The sequence below is a fragment of the Pomacea canaliculata genome, linkage group LG11, assembly GCF_003073045.1.
Source record: "Pomacea canaliculata isolate SZHN2017 linkage group LG11, ASM307304v1, whole genome shotgun sequence".
NCBI classification, from domain to species: Eukaryota; Metazoa; Mollusca; class Gastropoda; order Architaenioglossa; family Ampullariidae; genus Pomacea; species Pomacea canaliculata.
Window position 1 is genome coordinate 3,182,236 of NC_037600.1, and position 19,027 is coordinate 3,201,262.

Genomic DNA, 19,027 nt, shown 5'->3' on the forward strand with positions numbered 1-19,027 from the left:
TTCAGCAGTTCGTCATCAAAATGTCTAAACACGGGATAGATAATATTAGCAAAGAATGGTATAACTGTTACATTTACAAAAGGAAAAGGATTACGAGTACAGAACTGTGTAATTATCACATTTGTACAAACAACAAGCTTAATGTATTCTCCTCAAGAAACTAACATTTGTATCACATCTAAGAATCGAAATGTTTGGATAAAAAATTAAAATTAAGGATTTAGCTAATGTGTGTTCAATGACATGAAATTATTAAAATATATTCTAAATCACAAGCATTCAACAAAAGTGCTATTCTAAATGTGCTGATAAATATTGTACACCTACATTGATTAAAATGATTGAAAACCACTCTAAAAGATAAATGTTTCACAGTCAATAATAGTGTACATGTTTGCTATCTTCGGATGTATTTATCCCTATTTAGTATCTTGATTTGCAAATTCTCGAAGGAAAACATTTTATATACATTCAATAAAATCTGTAAAATAATTCCTTAAAATAATTGTTCATTATGTTCGTCATGTCTAATTCTACTTAATAACATGTTGCATCCTTTACTGCTCCTGTTGCTGATCTTCTGGAATGTTTCAAACGAAGAAAGAAACAAGGATGTGTGAGACCAAAGTCTTCTTTGCTTGCTTCGAATTGATGATCTCAAATTGTCTCTGCCACACAAAAGAAAGAAAAGAAAGTAAAGTCCGAGGACTTCTTCCAAAAAAGAAAGATAAAGACATTTACTCCATGTCTATTTTTAACTTTAAGAATTTTATTGCGGATATTAAAGTGTTCAATGGTTCGGCAAACAGTCAACTGTCCAGAGATACACGTCTTTGTCTGAACAAGCCCCACAACTTTGCTGAAATAGAGGGACAATCCTGTCGGAGTTATCGCTTCTTACCCAGTGAAGTCATCAGCTTAGGCGAGTGCTCTCCTCCTGACTCGCGCCGCCCGTGATGAGAAGGATGACGTAGGTGATGGTGATGACGAAGCTGTACAGGAAGAAGAGGAAGAAGAAGAAAGTGTTCAACGTTTCCGCCGCCAGCTCGCCGCTGATGTGACTGACCTCTGGTGACCTGGGCGGGCATGCGCAGTCTGAGCAGTTGTCGTCTGCTTTTTCGTCGTTGTCATAAGGGACGACAGCGTTGGCCTTGACCTGCTGCATCTTGTTCTCGCCGATGATGGAGACGGTGTTATCGTTTTCAGCAGACATCTTGACTTTAACTAATCGTCGCTCGCCGTCTGCCAGGCACATCAGCTTCCGGAACAAAATTATCACATACGACGCCCTCCTTCCTAATAAACAAAAAACACACAAACAAACATTTTTTTTTTGTTTTTTTTTTTTTTTTGCTTTTTCCCTACACTCACCCAGTATCTCCGAAAATATTTTCGAGTGAACTTTGCTCAAAGCCGCTGTGACAGGAAAAAAAAATCATCTCCTGGAACTTTTTTACCTTTTCCGCCCTATTAATGTCGAAGATGAAAGCAAAACGGTTCTAAAATATATGGTTTTATTTTAACATTAATAATCTGAACATTATGAAAATTGCAATGCATAATCATACTCTGCGTACAACATAAAATATTTACAATATTTCCTTTTTCACCTGAATTTCAATAACAAACTCTTTCTAGTGTCATCACAAGTCTGATTTTTATTTTATTAGCAAGAATTCTCTCTGGGTTAGATAATGACCTCAAAAATTATAATTTAGGTCAATGGTCAACCTTGTGTTGTTTTTTCTCCATAATTTTAAAAGATAGAATATTTATATTTCGATAAAACAACTAATTAATGAGACCATTGTATTCTGTCAGCAGCTTTGAACTTTATTCTTGTTTTTGGCAACATCTAATTAATAATATAGTGGACGAGCGAAGTAGGTTTTAGAAATCCATAAATATTCATGCAATGATGTCCTCTTGACTGCCACAGTGAATATGAGGGAGATATGTGACATGTTTTGGTAAACAGATAACACTCACCCAGAGGTTTGTTGGAGGGTCTGTGGTGGAGCCTCATGAGTGGCACTGACAGGATGACACTGAGTGCTGTCAGTGCCATCAGCTGAACCACGTACACCATCAGCATGGACACCTGCAGACAAATAAACTAAGAACTGAAAAACAGAAAGTATGAGATCTCATGTCTTTTTTTTTTCATCGCTGAGTGGCAGTATCTGCATCTTCTTTATCCGAGAATGATAAAAGGGAGGTCACCCATTTGTATAACAGTGATCAAGGGCCAGCTCACCTGTACCGAGGTCTTGGGCATGGAGTCCGTGACGAGGGTCAGGTAGACAGCGAAGGCCAGCAGCACGGTGATGGACAGACTCATCTTCTCTCCGGATTCCGCCGGAAGTGCGAAGACCAGCGATGACGTCATCGCCAAGAACAAAACTGGTAGAATGATGTTGAGGATGTAGAACTCGGGTCGTCGCTTCAGCTGCAACTATAAATAGATGTCATCGCGAGAGTGAAGCTGTAGTGAAATAAAAGATGTTTAATAAAAGGCTTTGTCCAGGAAATAAGTAATTTGCGAACGAGACAGGTAACAAGGTTTTACCAAGCATTTCGAGAAGAATTTACTAAAGAAAATATATTTAGCCAACCTTGTATGTGGAATATATTTAAACTCAGTGCTCAATGCAGTATTTAGTAAGTTTAAAGCTAATCAAGCACGGAGGCTACTGAATAAAACATAGCTGGAACATTAATACGTAACAAAGATTATTTATCTTTTTCGGACCCACTTTCAATGTACACACTTTTTCCTGTTTTAACAAATAAAAGGCCTTAGTCAAACGATTTTTGCATTTACTAATATTCTTAATCAATTTACTTAAAATAATGTTGTAATCCTGCTAGTATTTATGCAGACTGAATTTTATCATAAATCCTGCTCATGATGCACTAGAATGAGATCGAGGTTCTCTTATAACCGTTTGGCCTGTTACAGAGATTTTAGAGATTGTTTCTCTCATGAAAAATTGGACAGGGGTGGGTGAAGGAAACGTATTAGTGAAGATGGTGCCTTAAATGATGAAAAGAGTTGAAATCCTCCCTAACATGACCCCATAACTTTGGCTAATTGGAATTACTAATCACTTATTTACATCTTTCACGTCCCCCAAACCTCGTTGGTTATATCAAAATGTAAACATTCTGAATGATGTACAGACTTAAAACTTCTTGAAGAAAAAAAGTTTCTTTACACTGAATGAGATCTTGGCTTTGCCGTCTTTCGCGTCGTGGTTGCTTGCTGAGCAGTTGATGACGTCCCAGATGCCGTCCGGCGAGAAGCTGTTCATGTCGATGGGGGTTTTCTTGTCGATCCAGATGGCCAGCTCACTACTTGTTGACAGAGCAGAGGTGAAGACGATGGAGCACACCTGCAGAATACAGGGTACGTGCAAAAAGAGAGCATCGCATGTGCACGCAGTGGGTGTGTGTATCATCTGTTTGTGTTTGTGTCTTTGTAGTTTGTGTGAATGTATGTGCATGGATATAAGTGCGTTTGTGTGACTGCTTGTGCATTTACATGTGTGTATTATTGTTTTGACGAAAATTCAAGCAAGTGACTTTTAAACTAGTTAATACATAGTGAGGCTGACGGCACACCACGTAACAGTAACGCACCTGAGTATCAAACGGGTAATACGTCACATCTATATCACACGATGTTAAAAACACTCCTGTAGGCTGCCAGTCCATCCACCCTTCGCTGTTAATCCGAACCTGGAACGTGATTCAGAACTGATTTTCTCTTTTCCAAACAAAATAGTAAATAGTCATCACTTCTATCACCTCTGTCATCTCATCTCTACAATTCGGGTGTTCTGACCGCCGTATTATTTTTAGTGTTCGGTCGGGTGGAATTTAAACAGCTGGTTGGCATAGCAGGCAGCTCAGATAATTGTGAGAATACGTGTAAAAAGGCTTATAAAATCGTCATCGTCATCGTCATCGTCGTCGTCGTCGTCGTCGTCGTCGTCGTCATCGTTTAATCTATTCATATGTATAAAATGTAATTTTAAGTCTCTCCATCCTATTAGTCATTACACCACCTGGAGATCCTTGTAGCCCAGCTGTGTCTGGGTGGTCACCGTGTTGCCCACCACGATGTCCGGTAGCCAGATGGCGCTCTGTTTGTACATGACGCTGGTGATGTTGCCGAACTCAGGCTCAACCCAGCTCAGGTAGTCGTCCAGCCATTCGATCTTAAGGCGGGCGTTTGTCTTCATCGTCTGATCTTGTTCGTTCATCTGCAAAAGTTTGGGAGACATGTCGATAGACATGACCGGCATTTCAATAACTAATCTGAAGATTAACGAGCTGTCTGAGCACCAAAAAAAAAAAAAAAAAAAAAACAACGAAATGCAGGAGGTTTATTAACATGTACTCTTTACAGGACTGGTTGCTTTGACTCAGTTGCTGGCATGGCGACGCACGCTGTGCGATGACCTTTCAGGAACTGGAAAAACAACAAACTCTGATGATAGTAAAGTAAGGAGGAAGTAGAAGAAGTAGTGATACAGATTGTTACCAAGGTTACTTACATCTACTATTTGAAACAGGGAAAACGTGACGTAGATTTGTATAACATTGTCGTCGTCGAAGACGGGCCGCACTTCTTTCTTGTAACCGTCAAAGAGGTAGTCAGTCAGGTTGTAGTAGTCTTCTTTCTTGGCGGTCTGGCTGAGGGTTGCCATCGCAAGGAATGCCAGAAGCCACAAGATCAGGCTGGTCGGCTGCTGAGTACCGAGAGGCCTGAAAGGCATGCTGGGAGAATGGTGCTCTAGAGTCTAGACCAATGGATTGATAGTAATTCTGAAATTTACAAAATTACAATATTAGCTAGTTCCATTTCCTGATAGTTATTCTGGTTCTTGAATAGTGAGTTTGTATGTTTGTGTTTGTGCGCGTGTTAGTCTATGAGGAGCTGTGCTCACACCCTCGCCAGACCTTTGTGTAACGTCCTTCTGTGATTCCGTTTAGTACTGCATGCTGTGGACAAGTTTATAGAGATTTACTGTGTATATATACTGTATTTGTAAAGTGCTTACCCGTATATAAAAACTTGTCACAGAAGTTGCGAGTAAGAGTCACTTTTTTGAACTGATCTCTGGCCTCGAGTGGCAGAGTAAACAAATATGAAACTATAACCAGTAAGATCCCTGCAGTAAGATCCCTGCAGAACCCAGATGTCCCTTGACCTGCACCTGTTGTTGGAAGGAGCACATGGATAGACTGTGCTGACAGGCCCACCATTCTTACCTATTGTGGACGATAACCCCCCAAGGTACCTTGAAGGATGATCTTCGACAGGGTGTCGTGCCGGGTCACATGACTAAGGAAGACCAGCTTACGTCGTCTGAGTGTTGTTAGAAAAGGTTTCTGGGGTCTTAGAAGTGAGGAAATTTTGGTTAAATTTTGGAAAATATTAATTTAGAGGAGGTCAGCAGTCGACACTCCATTCAGCCGAAACTCGTCGGAGAAAAGTATAAAATACACCTATCATCGATTCATTAAAGCTTATTAAAGGCAAATAATAAATGTCGCAAAGCTCCACGGCCCACTCCTCTCTGTTCAGCCTGCTCAGCTTCCCTACCCGCCGTTCCATGAGTCCACCCGATACATTTGCTCTAACACCCGAGTTCTGTGACTCACCTTCTCTGCAAACTCATCTCAACTCTACACAATTCGCAGAAAAGCTTTAGTACGCTGGTGATTAAGGACTTTATTCTCTGTGTGCGTGTTGCCAGCAATCAGCAGCCTACACTGAAGGGACAAAGAATTCCTTTTAACAGTGGCGTAGGAACCAGGGGGGCAGCGGGGGCAGCCGCCCCCCCAAGGAAAATACAGGGGGGGCAGGAATATCCTTTTGCCCCCCCAATATTTGAGACGTAATTCCTCACAAAGAGCAAAGAACTGAAGAAAGGTAGGGGAACGTAGAGAGGAGACGGTCATCACCGTCACAAAAGCGGGCCCTGAGGCAAGTGGAGGCTCTAGCACCTCTGACGATCAGATCGGGGACAGTCGGTTGGTATTGTTTGCCATGCTAATTGCAGGCTGTGTTGAAGCCTGAGCGAAGAAAGCAGCCGGACAGTACATCGGTACATCGAGTGTCGTCTCCCTCCCCCCTCCCCCATAATGCGACGCCTTTTCTTTGGCGGTTTTCGTTTGACCAACATCAAACATCCCCCACCCACTCGCTGTCACCCTAAAATTATCTGCTATCGCTTACAACCGAAGGGGCCGCACTGGCCATCGGGAACACAGAATGCTAGTAACGAATTAGTTGCATAGCAATACCCCAGTGAGTCTTGCCAATCAGACAGGAACCCTTACACTTTGTGAAAAGCTAGCGAAGCACGAGGAAGGCAAAGACTCCGAGTCCCTATATTGGTAGTTTTCTTTAGAGACAGAGAGACTGGTATTATTGCTATCTACGACTCAGGGGAAGTGCATAAGTAACATTTCTAAAACTACACAAGGGCACTCTTTTATCATGAACGACTGTGGCTGGTACTCAACATAAGTTATCTGTGTTATACTGTTTGGTTTGTATATATGTGTCCGTGTTTTGGTAGATGGCCATAGAACGTGTCGCATCGCTGGCTCAGCACCGTCGGGTAGCAGAGCGAGGAAGGGGTGGCCCTGAGGCCATTCCCACCCTAGTTTCGTCCCCTGGCCACGGTGGTCTGGCCAGTTTATGGCCCTTAATTATACGGTAGCCTTGCGTCCCTTCCTCTCTGGTCTCTTTGGTTCTCTTTGGGGTGGATGGGGCTATTTTCCCACGGTGTGCGGACACCGAGTTCAGGTATAAGGCTGTGCCTCTTTGTAACGTGTATTATCTCGCGGACGCTGGGCCCTGTGGGTAGGGAAAGGTTCTGGAGGTTTCTTGAAGCCTATAGAAACCTGCCACACAGGTATATGTGGACTGGGAAGACGGCGGGGCGGAGAGACCTGTGCCCGTCTCTGGGAGTAGTCGGGGGTTTGCCACGTGCTGTGTACTGTCGCTGGAACTGGCGTGGTGTCTAGAAGAGGGTTCCAGCAACCAGCGTATTTTCCCCGCGTTTGTTGTGAGATAGAACAAAACGTGTCACGAGCCGTTGGGTGAGTAGGCTTAATTAATCTTTACCTTTGTTTTTCCACCCGATGGCTACCCTGCCCAGTATGCAGACGTGTACGGTGTGTGACCGAGTGTGACTGCGCGGCCTGTGCATGCGCGCATGTGTGCATAGGTGTGTGCGCGCTGGTGTATATGTGCAGAGCTGGAATGTTGATCGTTGCTGTCACGGGGGTTTGGTGTTTTCTTTTTTAGGTATAATGTTTGGTAGCCGGGGAGTCATTCTTTAATTTGGGTTTTTTTTTTCTTATTTAATGCTGCTTTGCCTTTTAACAATAAAGCAGCGTGTTGTGATGCTACCACTGTGTACGTGCGTGCGTGCAGTACCCCCCCATCCTTTTTTACGTAATGTGCGATTGCGAACGCCGTTCACTGTCAGCAGGGAGTTTGCCCCCCCAACGCCGAACATCTTCCTACGCCACTGCTTTATTCCATGCAGGTGAAAGGTCACAGTGGGCCACGCAATGCTGCGCGTGCGGCATCCATGCGATGGACACGTCTCGAGTCCAATGTAGTTAAAAGCATCAATGAGAGATCGATAGAAGGTTCGATATTGGTGTTGATGATGGTGGTGGGGCTGGTTTCTCTTCTCCTGGCTGAACACTCGTCAGACTTTCTAAGTGCAAAGTATGTCACACACTATTCATGGTTTTACGATAATTTTAATGAAGGAATGCGAAATACCGCGGAAAAAAATTATTCTCTTCTGACAATATTTCCAGAAAAAAAGTGGTCATGATGTTGGAGACTTGCCTCCTGTGCTTACTGTCAGAAACTTGCCTCTGCCCTCTGTAGGACACTTGCCTCTGTCATTGGTGTGCCTCTCAAACATTTAAAGAAGGTAGGAGCTGCTGAACACACTCTGTCGAACATGTGACTATCTTTGAAATGAAAATGTTTGTTTTCATTAATGTGTAATAAAAAATTGTTCGTCACATATTCAATATTATAGTAAAGTTTTTAAGATATAATATATAGCTCCATTACATAACAGTTAGTTGTTCAGCAGAAATATTAGTAATCTATATAACAGCCGATGGTGATGAGAACCTCGACACATTGTCGATGATGGTTGAAAAGTGTGATTGTCTGCTCGCTCTCCCGCGGCACTCTATTCTTTCTTTGTCGCCAGAGTTATTATTCTGTCATATTCTACAAATCCAGATCGTTGTTACTCCTTCTATTAACGTGTCTCTTTATGTAAAAATCACCGAGGTGTAACGGACTCGGGGGACGGGTAGATAGCAGACAGTCCCACCCAGTCCTAGTCTTGAAAAACCAGATTCGTGTTTGCACCAGTCGGCTAAAGAGGTCGCTCTTTAGAAATTAGTTCCAATTATTTGTTTACTCAGACAGGAATCAATAGTCAGCGAGCTGTGTTACTGTGTTACTCGAGTGCGTTTACTTTGAGTAAATGGATTTGTCGGGATTTTCGGAGACCTGGTGACTGGGTTTCATCTAGTTCGCAGCAGTGCGTCGGTTAAAGAAGTGGCTGCTGATACATATTAGAGGAAAGTGTCAAGAACACAGACGGACTTAAAACACATCAAACAAAAACTCATTGTGTCTTGGGAGGGGGGTATGCATGCATTCGTGCCTGTATGTGTGTGTTACTACAAAAGTTTCCAAAATATGTGACATAATATATATGTATATAAAATACTATCATCATCATCAGCAGCAGCATTATCATTATTATCATCACCATCATCACCATTATTATCATCATTCTATCAACATGACAGAATAAGCCTAAAGAAACCAAAAGATTTGCCCAGAGCATGCGAAGACATTAACATACATGTTGTGATGCTGTTTAAAATATAATTTTCTCTCCCTCTCTCAATCCTATCTCTGTGAGATTCGATTTATTTAAATCACAATAAAGAGATGATATTTGTTAGTGTAAATAATTAGATTATTTTCTCATGTTTTTAAATAAACTATTTAGCATTTTTCACTAACATCACTCAAATCTAGTATGTAAGTAGTGATTTTGTTTTTACTTACATGCGCTTGTAAAGAAATAGGTGATTCAGTCCATCAACACCTCGCCAGGATCAGACGAAGTCACTGTCTGTCCTCTCACCTTGTGGCGCATGAGTCGCTGGAGCTGCCACAGGTGAGCCACGGGCCTGCTCGCGTTGAATACGACAAGACGAATTCTGATTGGTTAATGGACTCGGTCACCTGACTCTGTAATCAAAGTCTGAACTTGCTTTGTGGGGGGAAAGGTTGAAAAGAGAAGTAGCTTTGGCTAACAGGAAGATTGGTCTGTCGGAGTTTTCTTTGCCATCGATCAAGAGGAGAATGGAGAATTCTTTGTCCTTTGTCTTTACACACCTCTGTGGTGAGGGCCCTTAGTCTGCCTCTTGATCCATCGGTACCCTCGGGGTAGTTTTACACTATCTTGTTGGGGTCTCCTGAGCACAGCATGCTCTGTCTTTGCTGTTAGTTACCCTTAGCAACAACACATTCGACCCTTGTCACGTGGTCTTGACCTACACGAGACTTGGAGTCACCTCTCTACTTTTATTACTCGCCTGCCAGTCACGGGACCTTATAAACGAGATGCTTTGTTTCTCTGAGTCTGTGAGTGACCTGTTGTGGTGATGGGGTATATAGGGGTGTACAGTAGATGAGGTATGTGGGGAGGTACAGTAGATGAGGTATGTAGGGGTGTACAGTAGATGAGATATATATATATATATTGCACATTATCCAAAATTAAATATTTTAATATTGTCAGCTACTCAAGATAAAAAAAATAAATAAATGAATAGATAAATAACAAGCCTTGCCGAATTTTTGTGGTGTGTGAGGGCTGAGTAAAATAAATCCATGTTATTTTAGAATTTACATATTTGCTTTCTGTTGTATGTGTATTATTATTAATAATATGAGAGTTTTGTCACCTTCACCTAACAGGCTATACTTAATTTTATTTCTGTTCGGTGCTAATATTTTGATGTGGATATCAGTATTGGTTCTTTATGTTTATATTCATCTTGGTTACATTTCCCTCCTTTGTCCTGTTTTGCAGATCGTGCGTGTAATGTTCTCTGCTGAATAGAAACGAAAACTGATTAATTAATCGTTTGGTTGGCTTTCCACTCTACAGTACTTCATTGACATCACTGGCGACAGTTGATGAGGTTGCAGTGAATAAACACAATTGATGATCATGTTTTGCTGTTGAATATATATTATCACTAGCCAGCTCTCTCCTGCCAACCCTTGCTTTTCTGTAGACTTCGGCAAGTTTTCTTTGCCCTTTACCCCCGGGACGCAGCCTGCCCTCCATTATATTTTGTTTGACGTCTTTGTGTCTGTTTCCTGGATACTGTTTACTGTAGTGGGTGTCACTGTTGGTGAAATGTTGCCTTATACAAATTAAATTTATTATATTTTTCTTTGTTTGCTTGTTTATCTACCTGTCTCAGCTTTGTATATCAGAGGTTATTCAAATCATCCTTTTGAAAGGTCCTGAAAATTGCAAAACCCAAAAATGCAAGTATACACGGACGAACAAATTTATTTACTTACACGCACCCATGTGCATGAACATACAGAAAGGGGAAATGGAAGCATGAAATAAATTGTAAGAGAAATAAGTATAATAAAATATTGGTACAATACAAGCTGGATTAACTCTATTCTAGACTCTGAACATGCAGACAGACTACAGACAGACATAGATTCTCTCGTTTTCAGAAAAGAAAATGTAAAATCATACGCCAGGTGGTTTTTTTTTTTTTTTTTTTTTGCTTTGTTCATAAGATATTAAGTGTTTTGGGTGTTACCGCGATACAACAATAAAATAGGCTGATCTATCAAATTCCCATCAGTAATATGCATGACTAAACATGTTTACACCAACGATGTTAGCAAACCACTGTTCTGGTTGATCTTTTAAAACAATGACGAATGCTTTTCTACTGATGGAGAGATTGCGGTCTACTTTTCTCTGGCCTACAAGTTGAGCTGCAATGATCTACACTAACCGCGGTGGATGGCAGAGTTCACGTCAGACAAAAAAGACATGACAGACATGAGACAGACAAAATGGACAGGCATTAAACACGTTTAGGCTACGCATCTTCTTCGTGAAATATGGCCTCTGGCTTTCTTCTGAAGACGATGTTGTTCACCCTTAAGTGATTATTGACTGATTGGTTCCTCATGTACTGCGTGGCGCTGTTGTCAGGGTAGAAGCCAGCCTCATCCAGAAGCGTCTTCACGTCCTCGGAACTTTTGTTGTTGACATGATTGATGCCTCCCTGGCTGATGTTCGCCCAGCTCAACACCACACCTTTACGGGCATGGCGCGCCATGTTGTCCACCAGGATGCGCTCGTAGCGGGCAGGGATGTGCTCCGCTACCTCCAGACACATCACCCAGTCGTAGGCTGGAAGTCCGTACTGAGGCAAGGTCAGGTCCATGAACTTCACGGCTCCTCCGGTGACCTTTTCCACGAAGGGCGCCACGTCGTAGGCGTCGTAAGAGATCACGCGACCTTGCTTCAGCAGGTGATCTCTGTACTGCCCGGGGCCGTCCGCGAATCCTACCACCGTCTGTCCAGTGAAGAACCAGCTCAACACGTCCGCTAATTTCTCATCGAACATGTGATGCTTCGTGACATTGGGGTCACTGTCCTCCTCGCAATTGCCACCACTGCTGGACATCTGTGCAGACACTGCTATCAGTGTGTTGTTGTTCCATGCAAACACGTAATAATTTCTTGTATTGTTGGAAGATAAGAGTGGGAATAAACTGGCCTTATGCAGATAGAAGGTAGCTAACAAATTAAATCATTTTTCTCTATGTGAATGATTTCAAAAGACACCTTATTTTGAGAGCTAAAATTGTTGATTGTCTCAGAGGTCCCATCAACACAATGTGAATGAAGCCAAGAAAAGGAGCAAGGTGAGAAGCGAAGTTATTGTATGACATATCGACTATGTATCATGCATGCCAGTCACCATTTTTTTCTCTTTTTCTTTGTTTTTTTGTGTCTTTCCTGTTGTCGTTTTTAATGTTTCTTTCGCTATCTTATTTCATTATGTACGATTTTTTTTTAATCTGCTAAAGATTTGGTCATTTATTTGGGCGGTCCGGTAGCACAACGGTTAGCGCCTGTCACCACCCGAATGAGGGTTGGATGTCCTGAGTTCAGCTCTCGTCTCGGGAACATTGTGTTTTTCTCTGCATGAAGCATCTGATTGCAGGGATCGCTGCCTTGCCATGAATTCGTGATATAACCTTAGATGCTGCGTCGGCTAAAACACCAACACTTCCCTCGGTCTATTATTTTGTAAGAATTGTACTTCCAACTGATAAAGATCATTTCCCAATGAGGGTGAGGAAACTCAAGGGCAAAAAGTGCACTCTCTTTACTGGTTTCTCTCGACGATACTGGAAACAGAGACCTACCAGAGACATCCACAAACTAATAAACAATGTCTAGCTCCTTCCTAATCGACAGATGGCTCCTACAAAGGGAGAATACACAATCGTCCAATTTTTTTCATCATTGATAACCTCCCTTACCTTTTTAATTGTTCATACTTTTTGATGCTCACTTGGAAAATGCAAAAAAAAAAAAAAGATCTACAGATGTTTGTTTGTTCTTATGTCTATTCACAACCAGTAGAGTATAGGACAACTTGTCTGTTAGGATGGGCTTTTAAAAACTCGAGAAATAACAACAAATACGAAATACGATAACACTTTACAAATTCGTAAAAATGCTGCATAATTATTAACACGTTGTTTTAAAATTTTAGTCACGGTGGTAAATTGCTTCCTAATAAATAAATTATTTTGTCATCTTCTTTCGAGAAAATTTTTTGGTATTGTTATATTGTGTTTGAAGTTGTTTTCCCTTTGCATATTTTGGACAGCTGCCTTAGACAAACTATATAATTATTAATTAAAATATTTAGTTCAATGTGTTCCATTTCAGTACCTCAGCAATGCTATAATTTATTTTTAGTTTTGATGTCATTTTACAGTTATTGAATCATTAAACATTTGAAATATCATTTTAATCATCTAATTCCTTTTATATTTTGCGCAAAATGTTAATACATTGCATATTTTTATTTTTTCAGAATTGGATGCATTTTTTTCTTGTTACCTTTGAAACACAGAGATGGTGGGTAATATTTACGCATTTTTTTTTTAAATATCTATGTTTCGGGACACATTGCATTACAAGTGTTACAAGGTGCAGAGGTCTTGTTCATAATTAAATTATTCATTCACCGTATTCTGCTTTTTTATGCTTTTACATGTTGTAAACTATTTTCTAATTATTCATCTCAGCACTTGATCAATTTTATCAATTGTTTTATAACTATTTAATTTTTTTTCCAATTATCGCACTTTCTGAAAAAAAATCATATTGCTTGGTTATTATATATTATTATAATTATAATTTTTAAAATATTCTTTACCAAGTGCTCTTTCTTCAGTTTAGCCATACTGCTCTCGAGCTGACCGATTTCTTTCTTCATGTCGTTAAGCAATCTGGACACATGGTTTCTCTCTCTTATCCTCTGCTGTATGGCGTCCAGTGCAGCTTTGTCCATCTCTATCACTTGATGACTGTTGCTGCTCTCCCTCTGGGACACTGACGTCACGATCGCGGTGGTCGCTCTTGTGACAGTCTTTGAACACGAGCAAGATGGCGGCCACTGACACCAAAAGTAAGGCGCTGGCCACGAGAAAGTACCGGTTCCTAGAGGCCATCTTTCCTAGAAAACCAGGCGGAGTTTGAAACAGTGTGTAATGAAACAATTTAAAACAAGAAAGTAAAATTTAAAAAAATTAAAGATATAGTATGGGCATCACGCAATCTAAAATACAAACATACTGTAGAAATTCGTTAACAAAACTGAAAACGTAAGATCTCATCTACACTACAGTGAGAAGAGTCTAGTTCCTTTTCCTAACCTCAGCTGTCTTTTTGTCTCGTCCCTACATCTGCATTGTTATCATTGTCTCGATCTATTCTACATTTTTCTTTGTCATTCTGCGCCATACTTTTTTCCACCTATCAGCCATTTGGTTCAGAATGATGTTAGCAGCTACTAATACCTCACGCATAATGTTATTACATTTCAAGTCTTCTCTAGGTAAATACCTATCTTAGTCAGTTAAGCCCATATCAAAATTATATAACTGTTACAACATTTTTCAGCACCATAATGTAATAATCATAGTAAATATTTTTAACTTATGCACAATCTTGAAATTTTAATCATACTCATTCTCTAGCATCTACAAAATTAGTCGCACCTGCCAACAACTAACACCTGCTATGGAAAATGTTTAATACCAACTCTTCCAAAAATACGGTTTACTTATCTTAGGCTTTTGCAACTTTCCTATTATATCGTCGGTGCTTCATAGCCTGTTGTGCTGATATTGAATAACAAACTTTGATGTTGCTCGGTGTTCGACATCAAGCCTATGGTCGGACCCAGAGAAAGAAATCCTAATTTAGCAAAGAAAAAAACAAAGAAAAGAAGCACGTACCTTGTTGACAAATAAGCACGTACCTTGTTGACAAGCTAATTCTTCACAGCAGTAGTTCCTGAGCTGTAGGAATACCCGGGGTGAAGAATGTAGTCTCACTGCCAGAAGGACTCAAGGACGAATAAGACAGCAGTTGACGGCCATGTTGGCCCTCAGCTTAACGCGTGACGTAATATTGAAAATGACGTCGTGTCACGTGCTGTGAGACCAAAGTGCGCGGTTGTTGCACGATTCGGGCATGACAATGGCGGCTGTAAGTCTTCTTCGTGAAATTGGTGTTTTTCTTTAAAAACGCACTTATTTTCTTCTCTAATTGAACAGTTTATTAAAGAAGCTTATTTGAATTACTTCATTATATTTTGTCTAAAGAATGTTTCGACATTTGCTGCTGAGACAAGGAACGACAGTTGATGCGAGTTATACAAAACTTATACAAAGCATAGAGGACAGGTTTTGCTGTTTGGACACATAGAGATGGCTGTGGTAAGCTATCAATGTTATATCACGTTATATCCTTTAGGGTCTAAATTAGAGAGAGAAAAAGATTGCCTGTTGTGATTAACAAGTTTGTTTCCACAGGTAAAGGAGGGATGTGAAAAAACCTCTTTTAGTTTCATTTTATCTCTTTGTTTCTATGTGTTTTGTGTATGTGCATATCTTGATCTTCCTGGTCATTCATCTCTGAAGTTGTAGCTTCCTTTGATATTGTTTCGTGATGACTGTTCAGTGACCTAAGCATTGCTGTTTGACAAGATACCGCGGTATACAACTTGAAGATAAAGATGAAGCAATGTCGAGAAAACAAAACTTAAAATTACATTTGAGTATAACATTCAAGAATGTTTCGAAATGACAGAAGCAATGGCATCAGACTGACGGCCAAGAATAAATATATCACGCTGCTGAAAAAAAAACTTAATAATAATAATAAAAAAGAATAATCCACGGTATGCGTTCAATGAATCAGTTATGTACACACTACTACTGTTTAAAATATTAATCATAACGATGACAATAATAGGAATGGAAAAGCGCATTTTCCTGTTTGCATGTGAGCTCAATGCGCTGCACATGAATGACAAACAAACGAGCCGACATTCAAACAATACAATAAACACACGCGTCAACAAACAGGTAACATCATGAAAAAATTAGCTTGGGTGAAGAAATAAGAAGTGGATAGACAAATTATGAAAAATGAAGTGGTTTTAGAGATGTATTTTAAGACTTCAAATAAAGACAAAGTTTAAATCAGAATTAGAATTCCAAACACTTGGGCCTGAGAAGCAAACACTCTTATTCTGTTGTATGCATGGCACAGAGAAAGAGGCCAACACAAGCAGACCGAAGAGATCTACATAAAGTATTTGTTACAACTAGTCTCTTTACGAAATAAGTTGTTTAAGAAAAAAATAATCCACTGGTAAGGGGGGGGGAGATAGGGAGAACCGATGTTTTAGTTAAGATACAAGTTGATGACTGATGACTGATGCGCCAGTGCTTAACGCGTGACGTAAGATTGAAAATGAAGTCATGTCACGTGCTGTGAGACCAAAGTGCGCGTGTGTAGCACGAGCTGCGGGCATGACAGTGGTGGCTGTAAGTCTTCTTCGTGAAGTTGGTGTTTTTCTGAAGTTGCATCTTTGAGTAAAGATCCGACTTTGAAACAGAGTTACAGACATCCACCAGGATACCCGCAAGAGACTAACATTGAAAGTTTGGTCAACTTACATACAATCAAACAGTACTTCATCATATTGCAACTATGGCGCCTGCTGTAACGACCGTACAATCATCGTTATCACAATCACAAGTTCACACTTTTCTGCTACCATGAAAGTTTGTTAGTACCATGGGGTCAGTTTTACCCCAGTGTCAAAACTTACTGTATTACAACAATAAAAGCATTTTTATTAGAGTATCAAATAATATTGCACAAAGCTGCAGTACATTATGTTTTATGGTTCTAAATTTAGAGAGAGAAAGATTGCCTATTGTGATTAACAAGTTCTCTCCATGGTTAAAGGAGGGATGTAAAAATCCTCTTATCCTCATTCTTTTTTGTTATATGTGTTTTGTATATGTGCTTATCTTGATCTTCCTGTCAATTATTTACCTGGGTTTAGTCTATTTAACTTTCGGGACGTATCGTTCATTACCTTACCTTTCACATGATCGGGCTAGCTTCTGACTTTTATTTTAGATAAGATTAAGAAATAATAAGGCAAAATCCTCCTTTCCACATTCTCTTCAACCTTACGCATGATGATGAGAAACTTGTCTTTGTCTAATGCTTGCTTGCGTGTGTGTTAGGTGGTCATTCGTTTACTTGTTTCTCTCTCTCTCTCTCTCTCTCTTCCTCTCTCTCTCTCTCTCTCTCTCTCTCGTCACACACACACACACAACGCACTCACACCCAATCATACAAACGTACAAATGCATGCACAAGTAAAGCTCGTTTCATATTTGCAAATTTTTAACATCTCTTAAAGACACGTTTATAAAACCCTCGACGCTAAACACGTTGGTACACCAGATATGAAAAATATTTCGTACAGAGGTGGTTTGTCAGCTGTATTTTAAGATTTCAAATAAAAGACAGCTCAAACAGAAATGGAAAACCAAAACACTTGTGCCTGAAAGCAAAAAACCTTTATCTTGTCTGACAGGCAACACAAGCAGACCGATGAGATCTGCATATAAGTAGTTTGTTACAAACTAGTCTCTTTAACTAAATAAATCGCTAGAAAAATTAGCCTGCTTGTAAGGTGAGAGAAAAAAAAAACAGATGTATTGCATGAGTTAAGACAAAAAGTTTTACTTGAAGGTTACTTATGCACTAAACTGCTTTTTACAGTGAAAAACAAACATCACTTGTCGGAGCATTCATCAGTACCGTTCGAAATACCATCGACATGGTGAACGTGAAACAGTGAGGAATTTTCTGTAATGTGACAGCTGATCTTGCCTAAAAATTGAGGTCGCAGTTATCTGCAATTCATGCGGTTGAGAGCATCGTCCATACCAGACAAAAAAAAAATCCACTGACTCACTCATCACAGACACAAGACAGGAAGGACACTAGACACGTTTAGTTTACGCATCTTCTTCGTGAAATATGGCCTCGGCTTTCTTCTGAAGACGATGGTGTTCACCTTAAAGCACTCGAACTCCGAGTTGCTCCTCATGTGCTGCGTAGGCGTTGTTGTCAGGGTAGAAAGCCAGCCTCATCCAGAGTTTCTTCACGTCCTCGGGACCTGTTGTTGACATGATGAAGCTTTCTGCTCATCTTCGCCCAGCTCAACACACACCTTTGCGGGCATGGCGCGCCATGTTGTCCACCAGGATGCGCTCGTAGCGGGCAGGGATGTGCTCCGCTACCTCCAGACACATCACCAGTCGTAGGCTGAAGTCCGTACTGAGGCAAGGTCAGGTCCATGAACTTCACGGCTCCTCCGGTGACCTTTTCCACGAAGGCGCCCCGTCGTAGGCGCGTAAGAGATCACGCGACCTTGCTTCAGCAGGGATCTCTGTACTGCCCGGGCCGTCCCCGAATCCTCCCACCGTCGTCCATGAAGAACTCACCCACCACGTTCGCCATTTTCACGTCAACAGTGTCGGTCGTGACCTTAGGGTCACTGTCCTCCTCGCAATAGCCGCCACTGCTCGACACCTGGAAAAACAAAGACACCGTCGTTATAAGTCAAATGATTATTATTTCTTGTATATTGGTAAACAATCCAGCTAGTGTGGAAAAAGGAGTGGCAAAAATCGTCTTAGACAGCTAGAAGGTAGCTTAAGAAGTGAATTAATTTTTCTGTATTGGAACGATTTTTTTAAAAGAAATTTCTCAACCTCTCTGAGATTGAGTACAGCCGCTACCAAATCTTACCGTTCTATAAAGTCGATTGTCTCTACCCTTCGAACACAGTTCGATATAGGACTGAAGTCGGCTCTGTGGGCTCTAATCCATATTCTTTCCGCTCCTATTTGTTTTTTGCTTATATACCAGTTGACAATCTCAGCAAAACATGGCAACAAAGTTAATGGGACACTAGCATTGTTTTATAGATCATATATTGTTTTTATATATCATATCATGTCCAAACTATTTACTTATGAATTTGCTAAATATTATCTAATTATATTACTTATTCACGAGTGTTTTTCTTAAATTATCCATTCGATTAATTATTAAGTTGTCTACCCAAGTTATTTCTCAAGCATGCATGGTCATTTATATGTTATTATATAATCGTTAAAATATTGCTCACCACGCGCTCTTTCTTCAGTTTAGCCATATGCACTCGAGCTGACCCATTTCTTTCTTCAATGTCGTTGAAGCATTTC

At 40.5% G+C, this 19,027-nt stretch overlaps 2 protein-coding genes across 3 annotated transcripts; both read right to left on the bottom strand.

The window, feature by feature from the left end:
• Positions 1 to 9,640, bottom strand: LOC112575331 (acetylcholine receptor subunit beta-like). 2 transcript variants are annotated; one of them, XM_025257105.1, is made up of 9 exons: positions 9,146 to 9,640; positions 4,563 to 4,833; positions 4,071 to 4,268; positions 3,643 to 3,741; positions 3,219 to 3,395; positions 2,258 to 2,455; positions 1,990 to 2,101; positions 902 to 1,296; positions 1 to 668 (listed from the first exon to the last, which is right to left on the bottom strand). In XM_025257105.1, the coding sequence occupies exons 2-8, from the start codon at positions 4,782 to 4,784 to the stop codon at positions 914 to 916; spliced, it is 1,389 nt and encodes a 462-aa protein (XP_025112890.1). In that variant the 5' UTR covers positions 4,785 to 4,833; positions 9,146 to 9,640; the 3' UTR covers positions 1 to 668; positions 902 to 913. The 2 variants fall into 2 exon arrangements, with proteins under 2 accessions (XP_025112890.1, XP_025112891.1); XM_025257106.1 differs by lacking the exon at positions 9,146 to 9,640 and having other exon boundaries at positions 4,563 to 5,783.
• Positions 9,641 to 10,841: 1,201 nt separating this feature from the next.
• LOC112575343 lies at positions 10,842 to 14,832 on the bottom strand. Its single transcript, XM_025257125.1, has 3 exons — positions 14,701 to 14,832; positions 13,594 to 13,893; positions 10,842 to 11,820 (listed from the first exon to the last, which is right to left on the bottom strand). The coding sequence occupies exons 2-3, from the start codon at positions 13,726 to 13,728 to the stop codon at positions 11,227 to 11,229; spliced, it is 729 nt and encodes a 242-aa protein (XP_025112910.1). The 5' UTR covers positions 13,729 to 13,893; positions 14,701 to 14,832; the 3' UTR covers positions 10,842 to 11,226.
• Positions 14,833 to 19,027: the final 4,195 nt, after the last annotated feature.

Excerpts from the sequence above, each read along its gene's own strand:
- LOC112575331 (XM_025257105.1), bottom strand. The coding sequence starts at position 4,784 with ATGCCTTTCAGGCCTCTCGGTACTCAGCAGCCGACCAGCCTGATCTTG. Across the intron at positions 3,742-4,070 it reads TGGGCTACAAGGATCTCCAG|GTTCGGATTAACAGCGAAGG; the intron begins GTGGTGTAATGA and ends ATCACGTTCCAG. Across the intron at positions 2,102-2,257 it reads TGCCCAAGACCTCGGTACAG|GTGTCCATGCTGATGGTGTA; the intron begins GTGAGCTGGCCC and ends ATTTGTCTGCAG.
- LOC112575343 (XM_025257125.1), bottom strand. The coding sequence starts at position 13,728 with ATGGACAAAGCTGCACTGGACGCCATACAGCAGAGGATAAGAGAGAGA. Across the intron at positions 11,821-13,593 it reads AACTGAAGAAAGAGCACTTG|ATGTCCAGCAGTGGTGGCAA; the intron begins GTAAAGAATATT and ends GTGTCTGCACAG.